At 46.5% G+C, this 10,911-nt stretch overlaps 1 protein-coding gene across 10 annotated transcripts in view; it reads right to left on the bottom strand.

Moving 5' to 3' along the window:
* The window catches only part of Tdrd1 (tudor domain containing 1), a 47,313-nt gene that overhangs the window by 7,202 nt on the left and 29,200 nt on the right, over positions 1-10,911 (bottom strand). For 7 of the 10 annotated variants that reach the window (XM_021152234.1, XM_021152233.1, XM_021152232.1 and 4 more), the window contains 5 exons: positions 9,587-9,811; positions 7,027-7,296; positions 5,338-5,457; positions 3,959-4,075; positions 1,260-1,427 (listed from right to left, as the gene is read on the bottom strand). In XM_021152234.1, the coding sequence (XP_021007893.1) occupies positions 1,260-1,427; positions 3,959-4,075; positions 5,338-5,457; positions 7,027-7,296; positions 9,587-9,811 (900 nt within the window). The remainder of the gene's footprint in view (positions 1-1,259; positions 1,428-3,958; positions 4,076-5,337; positions 5,458-7,026; positions 7,297-9,586; positions 9,812-10,911) is intronic. The other 3 variants (XM_021152239.1, XM_021152238.1, XM_021152242.1) reach the window with 2 other exon arrangements.

Here is a 10,911-nt window from a genome sequence, read left to right as displayed (position 1 = left end):
GCAGTGGAGAGGTCAGCAGTGGAGAGGTAGGCAGTGAACAGGTCAGCAGTGGAGAGGTAGGCAGTGGACAGGTCAGCAGTGGAGAGGTAGGCAGTGGACAGGTAGGCAGTGGACAGGTCATCAGTGGACAGCTCCGCAGTGGACAGGTCAGCAGTGGACAGGTAGACAGTGGAGAGGTAGGCAGTGAACAGGTAGGCAGTGGACAGGTCAGCAGTGGACAGGTAGGCAGTGGACAGGTAGGCAGTGGACAGGTCAGCAGTGGACAGGTAGGCAGTGGAGAGGTAGGCAGTGGACAGGGCAGCAGTGGACAGGTCAGCAGTGGACAGGTAGGCAGTGGAGAGGTATGCAGTGAACAGGTAAGCAGTGGACAGGTCAGTAGTGGACAGGTCAGCAGTGGATGGGTAGGCAGTGGACGGGTAAGCAGTGGATGGGTAAGCAGTGGACGGGCAAGCAGTGGACAGGTCAGCAGTGGACGGGTAAGCAGTGGATGGGTAAGCAGTGGACGGGCAAGCAGTGGACAGGTAGGCACAGGCTGCTTTAGAAGCACAGTGAGGAAGCTGGAATGAGGCCAGGAACCATCCCCTGGTTCTTATAGGGAGCTGTGACAGAGCAGTAAAATCACGGGTGAGCCCAAGACCACCTGGGCTCACACCCTGCCACTTGCCATGAGAGCTGCACAAGAGGAGAAAGACAATCTCCAAACCCTGATATTCTGAAGATAAGCCCCCAAACACAGAGACAGATGGAATGCAGTTTTCACAAGAATTAAAAGTACAAAGGTGATAAAATTTCTCTGAAAACTCTTGCTAAGATATTTAGAGGAAGGCAAGCTAAGGATAATTTAGCTACAGCCCCACTTGACTACAAATAACCCCCACTTGAAGTATTACACGTGGCAGCCTCCTTCCTTTACCTGCGTGTACTATGCATGCATCGTGAACGTGAAAAGGAAGCCCCATACAATGACCAGAGTCCCCGAGGGGTCTCAGGTATACGACCCACTGTTACTCTTGATAGTGCTTCCTCTGTAATCTGCACTGTCACTTGCTCTGAATAAAGCTCCCTTCAAGACTTCTGCAGGTCTATGTATGCCATGACTTTCTAGTTCTGTGAAAAGGCCAAGAACTTGGAAACACCCAGCCCAAACCCAGAACACTGGTAACAGTCTGATATAAACCATTTAATTCAGACTTAGAGCTATGAAATATAAAGATAAAAATTGCACAGACCCAAATCTAGAAAGCAACAGAACTGTGTACCCTCTAGTGAGCATCTAATGATCTGGAAGGGCAGCTCCAGGTGGCTGGCTGGGATGGGCTGCACTCTGGAAAGAGGCAGTGTTTCGATGTTTCCATAATCTGCGTAGAGAACTTTCACATCGGATTCCAACGTTTCCAGAACAATGGCCCGGTACCAGAAGTCATCATCTGAAAACAAGGGATCCTTAGCACAGGTTACAGTCTGAGCCCTTCCCTTCCTTAAGATGGTTCTATCTACTACACTAAAAACTAACTGGGTTTCTAGTTAACAGTCTGGAGTTTTCTATATTCCTTCCAAAGCCCTCTGTGGAGGCATGCAGAGTCCTGATTTTGTTTTTTAACTACAAAAACAAGGGAGCTGAGAGAAGACCATGCAGCTCTGGAAGGCTGGAAGGCTGGAAGGCTGGAAGGCTGGAAGGCTGGAAGGAAGGCTGCAAGGCTGGAAGACAGATGTACAGATGGAAGCAGCTTACAGGCAAGGGAGCTCGTGCAAAGCTGACGGTGAGGAGGAAGACAGGCAGGATCACACATGCCTCCAAGGCCCCTGAGGGTGAGGGGCAGAGGGCAGGACAAAGGAGGCAGTTACTCTCTACTTTTACACAGCACACCTAGCTTTAAATTCACCAAAGACACTGGTGAGCCTCACGCTTAGAAGTCCCTTCTCCAAAGGCTATGGACTGGGGCTGTGAGGCTGAGGGGAGGAGGACACAGTTAGACAAGATGTATGTTCCAGGGAGGAGACAGCGACCACACAGGAGGGCACTTCCAGATGTGATCAAGCGTGCACTGAAGGCCTAAAGTAGGTAAGCTCTGCTGTACAGAAACTTCCAAATAGCTCTTGGGTATCCCATTGTAGTAATGTGGAAAGATGGTGCAAAGGAGCCTCTCACGTGAGTGACAGAGAGGGCAAAGCAAACAAAACAAGACCTGGAGGGGGGAGAGCATCACATTCAAAGACTGATGGCACAGAGACAGAGACAGGACATCCTGTCCTCAAAAACATGAAGGGGACAACATTCAAACACAAAGACACCCAAGAAACTAGTGCAGGTAAACTAAGACGGCAGAGCCTCCGTGAAGCAAGCCGGGGGTGGGGACAGATCACGGCAAACACATTCAGCAATGCCGAGTCAAGCACTGGGAGGCTCAGCAGCTCCTCAACACAGCACAAAACAAACAGAGAGAATGAATCAAACTCATGAGTTCAGGGGAACCTTCCCTACCCCACCATCTGAAGCACTCCCAGACTAGAGCCTATTCATGGGTGGCAGCACAACATGGAGAGCCAGCCCGTGTCCAGTCACATTACAATCAGCAAACAGGATGGAGAGGATACTCAAGGCTCCACACCGCAAAGGTTACATTCAAACTTGGGAGAAGCTGCCTACGTTCTGATTGAAAACACCAACAGTAATAGACAAGGCAGTGCTTTCAGAATGACTTCCAACCCAGACTTTCTACTGGTTTTTACCTCCCATGCAATGCCTTTCCTCGGCTCCTAAGGAACACATACATCCAGATGTTGGGGTAGATCCAAAGAGCAGCAAGGTCAACAAAAACAAAGGAGGGAGGAGGGATATCAGCTACCTAAAGAGGGGAAGAAACTCAGCTAACCTCTGGGCAGGGAGACAGAGATGGTACAAACAGCACTCAGCATGAAGGTGAAGGACTCAGGCAATGGCGGGCCAGGTTTGGAAGACAAGCGGGTCTAGCCTTCAGCTAGGCTAGGATATGGGGAAACATGGTGGCATGTGTCCTTGTAGAGCTCACTGAGGGGATGGAATGCTGATATGGAGGACTAGGAACAGTGACAACACACACAACACTTTTGACAAAGAGGCTCGATAGCAACAGAACCAGGAACAGCAGCACGCCACAGGGGAGTGTCTGCAGTGTCTATGAGGCCTCACAGTGATGACAGGGTCTTACATACCATGTCATGCCTTAACTTTCACTGCAACACAAATGGAGGCAAGTGCAGCCAGATGTCACACAACAGTAAGATAGAAGTGACGTCACTAACAAGGTGATAGAGAACATCACTGAATATGACATCATTCTGCCCCATTAACGGCCTACCAGACATCTGTGGACGAACTGCCTTTATGAGACCTCCAAGACGTAACAGGCAGGTGGTTATGAGCATGGGAGAGCCCATAAAAGACTCCATACTTTAACCTTGGCTGTGACAAGAAGCAACTGGGCACTCTGTTCTTGACCTGCTTGGCTGCCATTCTGCCCAGGAAACAGTAGGAAAGGTGTCCGCCCATACCCCACAGCACCTCTGCCATCTTCCTCCAACCCCAGAAACAAGCCAGGACATCCTCTGCAAGCGCTACTTATATTAGCGATGCAGTTTGTTGACGTGGAATGTTAAACAAGCCTGTCCTGAGATAATCTAATTCTCCTCTGGGTGGTCCATTCCTATGCATCTCCTAAAGTATGGAAGACTGTGCACCAGTGACCCACCAGACAGAGCACTGGTACTTGGAGCTGGTTATCTGAGTGTATCTATACTCTTATCTAACAATAACCTACATAGAATGGAAAAATCAGATGACTCCAGAATATAAATTAAATCACAATCTGTCTTTCTCAGCTTAACCAAATGAAATGTGTTGAGGTTACCAAAATCTACATCAGCTCCCCAAAAGACAACAGACCTTTCCCTGCAGTGCTTCACATAAAAGGGGCATTACTTGTGTACTTAGCACAGCACGCGTCTCCTGTCCGTGGTCTGTAGGCTGGCTGGCCCTTCTGAGCATTACAGTGTTCTAACAATTCAGCCGTTAACACACACAGCTTTTCTTGATTTTCTGAAATACAAGCAATTTTCACTGTGAGCAAATCCCCAGTAGTGACAGTATACAAAGAATCTCAAGTCCAATCAAGACAAGAGCTGTGCACATTAAAATACACAGTGTGTTTAAACAGATACACTACTGGTTGCCTTCTGCAGAAAGACTTGAACTATGAGGAGCCTCGGGGAGGCCTATTTCCTAACGAGGGTGATTCTGCTAGTGTGCTCCCTCTATAAAAAATTACTCTATTTTATTAATTTCATTTTATATTTACTTATAATGGGGATGTCACGGCACCCTGTGGAGGTGAGAGGACAACTCTAGGAGTGTTCTTTCTTCCTTCTGCCATGTGGGCTCCGTGGAGGGGACTCGGGGGAGGAGGCCTGCTACCAAGAGCTGGGCCTCTCTCATCATCCCTAAGTAGCTGTATTGTTCAGAAAGAGAAGTGTTCCACACTGGAGCCCAGTCATGAAGGCTGGTTTGCTAGTTTATCTTCTTGTTTAATGGAAGTTTACAATCAAGCAATCTCTTAGTGTCTGTGAAACCATCCTTGTGGTACTGAAGAGTCAGCTGAGTATGCTGGGAGTGTCTGTTCACATCTACTTTAACAATGAAAGAATAACATCTGCTTCAAATTACCAGTTCAGGAAGTATAGTAAATTACCACTTTTAGACTTTCTTCCCAAAATCAGAAAAAACAAAACAAACCACCTTTAATCTGTGTAAGTGACAAGCAGAGCTCAGGCTGTTGTGACCGTCTACACTACAGCTGAAGAGTAATCCTTAAACTCACTTTATTACATACAACATATTCAGAGTATACAAACAGTCATAAAATGCTGCCTGAGTATTGAGAAACTCTCTTAGGCCAACCTATACCCTCATCTAAAAATAACCTATGTAGATAAAAAGCTGATGAAAAAAGCTATGATTATTAACTGATTACTAAGAGTAATAAAATTCTAGAAATAATTCTGGTTGGTTCTCACTTATGTAGTTGAACTTTAGCTTAATAAATACAATTCAATATAGATAATGTGTTTTAAATAATAAGTTATGTAAAAATTAGGGGCACTTCTTGCTCTAGGACATTACAGATTACACTACAGCCAGGCTGCTGTGGAGGTGAACACAGGACACACCCTCTGTCTTCCGGGTTATACTCCTTGACAAGCATCACCCTCCTTTCTGCACCCTCACTTCCGACAGAGCTCCCCGAAGGACCTGCTCTGCACAGCTGAGAGGCAGAGGCACGCAGCAGCAGTACGGCTCCTCACCTGACATTTCACTGGGGATGGCGTAGAACAAGGCTGGGCTTATGATCTCTAGTACATTTGCTGCTATAGTCTTGTTAACTGGCAATTCCATTGTCTTCCACTGCTTTGCTGAAAGGCTGGCTAGAAACACAGGGGGCACAGGCTCATTAACTATACATAAAATTAAATGCACACAGCTTTCTTTTCTCCTCAGTAATATATGCATTCAGTAAGTTTGTTCATCAATGACTATTAACACCTCAGAGCTCCCATGTTGGGCGTCTGCTTCACAAATCAATTTCCTCAACTCAGAAGTGCATGTTACAGAGTCACTCAATAACCAGGACGCCCAGCTGATGCACTCCTGCAGAACATTTCTAACGCATAGTGAATGTAATCCTTCAAATTGGCCAAACCTTAAATTACACATATCTGTACAATGCACACTTATCTAACAACTAAATCTAAAATGAAAGTTTGTTTGAAAACAATCCTACTTTTCTGGTGAGGTTTACCTGAGGAGAGATGGCCACCTGAGTGGAGGGCGGTCCATCCAATGGACTCCACAAAGGCTCTCAAGAAACTGAGAGGGACGCCAGCCTTCACCTGTCTGCTTCCTGATTATGAAAACCTCACACTCCTGCCACAGTGCCGTTCCCAGCATGGTAACAATGCAGCCCCTCAAACCAGGAGCTTTCTGTCCAGGTAAAAAGTAAACAGCACAGACCTCGCATGCTTGGGATCAGCAGAGTGAATACTGTGAAACGACTTCACTATTCAAAGCCTTCCACAGTTTTAACGTAATCCTCATCATAATTCAAAAACGCATTCTTCATAGAACTAGAAAAAAATAACCCTAAACTACGTATGGAAGCTGGAGAGCCACACAGAAACACGGTGACATCCACTCAAGAGCAAACATGGATCTTGGGATCTGAAACTCTGAACAGCTAGGGGAAATAAGACACACCTTTCCAGAAGCAGTCCTAGGCAAGGGCTCAGTGGTACAAGGGACAGTCCTAGACTGCCTCAGCAACGCCCTTACACACACTCAGTGGTTCTCTGCACAGGAATATCACCAACCAGCAGGGGAAAGAATACCACCATAGCCTCTTACATGTAGAATTTAGACTTACTATAAACACCCCCCAACACACACACACACACACACACACACACACACACACACACACACACACTATGTATGTGTGTGTATATGTTGTGTGTGTGTAAAGCAGAGGAGAGGCCAGGCATGATGGTGCATACCGCTAATCCCAGTACTTGGGAAGCAGATCTCTGTGAGGGTAAAGGTAGCCTAGTCTACATAGTTAATTCTGGAACAGCCAGGGCTACACAGTGAGAGCCTGCCTAGAGCTCATAATTGCATTAACTCCAGTTCCAGGGCTTCTGACACCTCAGACATACATGCAAGCAAAACATTCATGAACACAAAATAAAAATAAATTATATATTTTTAAAAAGGAAAGAATGAATGTAATAAAGAAGGAAGGCAGGCAGAAGAGAAATGGACTCAGGAAGGAGACCAGAGGAAGCAGCCAGGAAACATGAGGGATGGCAAATGTAGGCAATTAAGAGCAATGTTATGTATAGAAATTTCAATGAAACCCACTTGTGTGCTGTAACCAAAGTGTTAGAGAGCAAAGCAAACCCTAACATGAACTTGAACGGCAGACGGTTTAAAGGCATCACCTTGCACCCCGTGGCTGTCGATCTGGTTCTGTTGATAAGCATGTCTGTTCATCAGTGAGTCCTGTGGTGAACCACACCTTAAGACCAACTGCTCTGTGATGAGCACATCACTAATGATTTTGGGGTAGGGAGTGGAAAGATCGGTGAGCTCCACGCCCACGCCGTTCGCAGTGATTTCCACAACTCTGGCTTGGAGTTTGAGCCCCACAACACATGCTTGAAATCTTGCTATGGCCTCTTTTGTCCAATGCTTGTTTTGGGGCTGTATATCTGAGAAGTAAGGAAAAAACATTAAAGAAAAGTCTATGCATGCAGTGAGCTTATGTTGATGGTTGGCAGGACTGGGTCCTTACACTTAGCTTACAACTTCTCAAAAGTTACACAGGATGTGGTCAAGTCACAGACCCTGTACCTGCTAACACAGTGCAGACTTTCAGGGACTGAGAGCAGCACTGCGCCAGGAACAGATGTGTGCTGTCACTGTCTCTTAGGGGGGGCTTTTGCTTGTGCAGTGATGTGACTAACGAGAAGTTGCCAATGGATCAAAGAAGCTTTGCACAGTTCCTAGTGCTCTGAGCAACGTGGGCTTACTCCCTTGTATTCTGAGGCAGGCAGGGCCTCACTTGCCCAGGAGAGCACAGCTGAGCCTGTGGGAGCCAGGGGTCACCTGGATTCTCATCTGTCCGTCCTTTCGGTGGGTTTCCAGCCGTGACTGTGCATCTGAGACTACTCGCAGCACCTGTCCGACAGATGTGGAGGCTCCCTCCAGAGCTCCTCATTTAAGTCTGGAGTGGGGACTATAAATCTGAAGTTTGTTTTTGTTTTCTTGAGACAGGGTTTCTCCAGGCTGTCCTGGAACTCTGTATAGATTAGGCTGTCCTGGAACTCATACAGAGATCTGCCTGCCTCTGCCTTCCGAGTGCTGGCATTGAAGGAGTGTGCCGCCACCACCTGACTTATAAATCTGAGCTCTTAAGACAAGTTCCTGCTTGTCTGGAACTTTGAAGCTGCTGGTCTGAGGGCCACATCTTAAGCAGCACACTGGCGTGGCATATGGTGATTAAGAACAATCTGGGGTAAGATGGCTCTACAGGTGAACGTGTTTGCCACCAAAGCCTGAGCATTTGAATTTGATTTTTGGTTCTCAGTGGAAGGAGAGAACTGAATCCCAAAAGTTGTCTTCTTGTCCTTACCACAGACGCCATGCATGTGCCTGCATGAATGTATCATATATATGTGCACATGTGAGTACACATACATGTATGAACACAGGATGATATAGTCTTTAATAAGAACAGAGGCCTCAAGCACACCTACTGCACATTTAGGAGACAGAGTGATGTCATGTGTCTCATCACAACAGGATTGTCACAAAGACAGACAGACAGACAAAAACAGGACTCAGGAACATCTGTGCTCCCCAACATGGGCACTGTTAAGAATCTGGGATCACTTTCCACAGAAATAGGGGTCTTCAAGTAAGGGTCTTGTTGTACGGCCCAAGTCACCAGGTTCCTGGGCTGAAGAGGTTCTGTGGAATGCTGAGCAGCTGACACTACTGCCCAGGCCTCGGTGCCATGCTGCTCCCATGACCATGAATGCAAATGGAAACATGTCTGCACACATATACACACATGTCTGCACACATATACAGACTCTGTTAAATGTTTACATGCATGGGGACACATGCGTGGAATCCCAGCAAAAGAGGTGATAAGGCAGAACAGTTGCTAGGTTCCAGGTCCTGACCACAGAGACCGGGTCTCAGCAGAACAAGGCAGCAACAAGCATGCTCAAAAGCGAGGTGTCAGGTCACATCCCTGACAAGCTGCCGAACCATGCTGCTTCTGTGTGGCCTTACTTCTTTTCTTCTCCAGATAGGAAAACAGAAGTGTGCAGATTAAATAACTTGCTAGCTCTCCCAGCAGCCAGTGTGTAGCAGAGCTGGCCCCTGGCACCCCCCCCCCTCCCTGCATAGTGATGCTGCCCCCCCCATAGTGATGTAACTCAATTTCCTCCCCCGCATCACAGTGGTGAGTGTAACACATCTTAGCAGCAGTAGGGTGACAGCAAAGGCCTGGGCACAGCTTCAGTCTCAGGCCTGGCCCAGTGCCTCAGAGCCACTGTTAAGAGGACCACTCACTATCCTGACATAGATCATGTTACAGTCATCCTCTGTGGCAGGCTCTGCAAGTGACAGACTGTCAGTAACAGCCCTGGGATGAGTTCCTTGCAGCCATTTCCAGGTTGCTTTAGAATAAACAACTAGAAGTAAATGCCAGAATCCACTATTATCTGAGGGTCTCAGAGTCCTGCAAAAACTCTTCTAGACAGCCTGTGAGTTTCACTCCCAGAACTAAAACTTTTCCCAGAAAAGAAACTCCTTCATACCACCCTGAGTATTCTTGCCAAAATACTAAGTATGTTCCTACATTGTGTAATGTGCGGTGGGCTTTTCTAGCTCAGTTGGAAGGTTATGACAAGTTGGAAGGTAATGAAGGACACCCATACCATACAGTGCTGGTTCTCCAAGGTGTGAGAAGCGCCTGTTGACACCTACCTACTAGCCAGCACTGCATCCCCTGAAATGGAAGTAGTAAGAACTGTGGTAATATCGCCTGGAGTTGGTCTGTGGTAACTTCTTCAACATTTCCGTAATCCACAAAGTGTACTTTAACATTCCCACTTGGTAAGATCTCCTTGACTAGAGCCCGGTACCAGTTGCCGTCACCTGGAAGCAGTTCAGAGTCTCTGACATTTCTTTTTCCTTCACATTCAATATTTCCTCTTAGAAAAAAAAACACTTTCTATAGCAAAGTTGATAAATTTTTTCTCTTCTATAGATTACAACTTTTAGTTTTTCTTCAAAAATCCCTAGACTGAGAATTCCCAAGGTCCATTTTTAGAACATGTCCCCAGACATTTTACAGTCTCACACCCTGACATCCAATAAAAAATTCCATTCATAGTCTACAAAATAAAACATGGAAGTGGGAAATGACTATGACATTCTTACTGCTCAGGGGCCAGAGGCTTTGCTGTTATTTGGTAAAATGAGAAAGGGTAAAAGTGTTGCCATGTGTACTGGCTAGTTTTGTGTCAACTTGACACAGCTGGAGTTATCAGTTGAGGAAATGCCTTCATGAGATCCAACTGTAAGGCATTTTTCTCAATTAGTGATCAAGGGGTAAAGGCCCCTTGTGGGTGGGACCATCTCTGGGCTGGCAGTCATGGTTCTATAAGAGAGCAGGCTGAGCAAGCCAGGGAAAGCAAGCCAGTAAAGAACATCCCTCCATGGCCTCTGCATCAGCTCCTGACTTCTTGAGTTCCAGTCCTGACTTCTTTCAGTGGTGAACAGCAATGTGAAAATGTAAGCTGAATAAACCCTTTCCTCCCCAACTGCTTCTTGGTCATGATGTTTGTGCAGGAATAGAAACNCTGACTAAGACAAATTGGTACCAGGAGTTGGGTATTCCTGTGACAACCTTACCATGTTTTGGGGAGGACTGTGGAAGGACTTTGGAACTTTGGGCCAGAAGATCCATTCGGTGTTAAGAGCTCTGTGGAATGTTGTGTAGGAGCTTGGAAGATAATGTTGAGGACAATGCAGGAGATGGAGGCCTGGCTTGTGAAATTTCAGAGGGAAGATTAAAGACTCTTTTCAGGGCCATTGCTGTTTTTATTGTGAAGATTCTGTGGTTCTGGTTAGCTGGGGCTGAAGAATCAGCTGTGATTAACAAGATACCAGAACTACTAGAGCAAAAAAAAATTGTACTACTGGGACTATTGATGCTGGTTAGCTGGAGCTAAGAAATTAGCGGTGATTGAGAAGAGACCAGCATCATTGAGGTGACATCTTCTGGGAAGTATTTTTTGAGAGCACAG

This window comes from Mus caroli, chromosome 19, assembly GCF_900094665.2.
Source record: "Mus caroli chromosome 19, CAROLI_EIJ_v1.1, whole genome shotgun sequence".
Taxonomy (NCBI): domain Eukaryota; kingdom Metazoa; phylum Chordata; class Mammalia; order Rodentia; family Muridae; genus Mus; species Mus caroli.
Note: the sequence above shows the minus strand (reverse complement) of the source record. Positions and strands in the feature narration are given on the sequence as shown.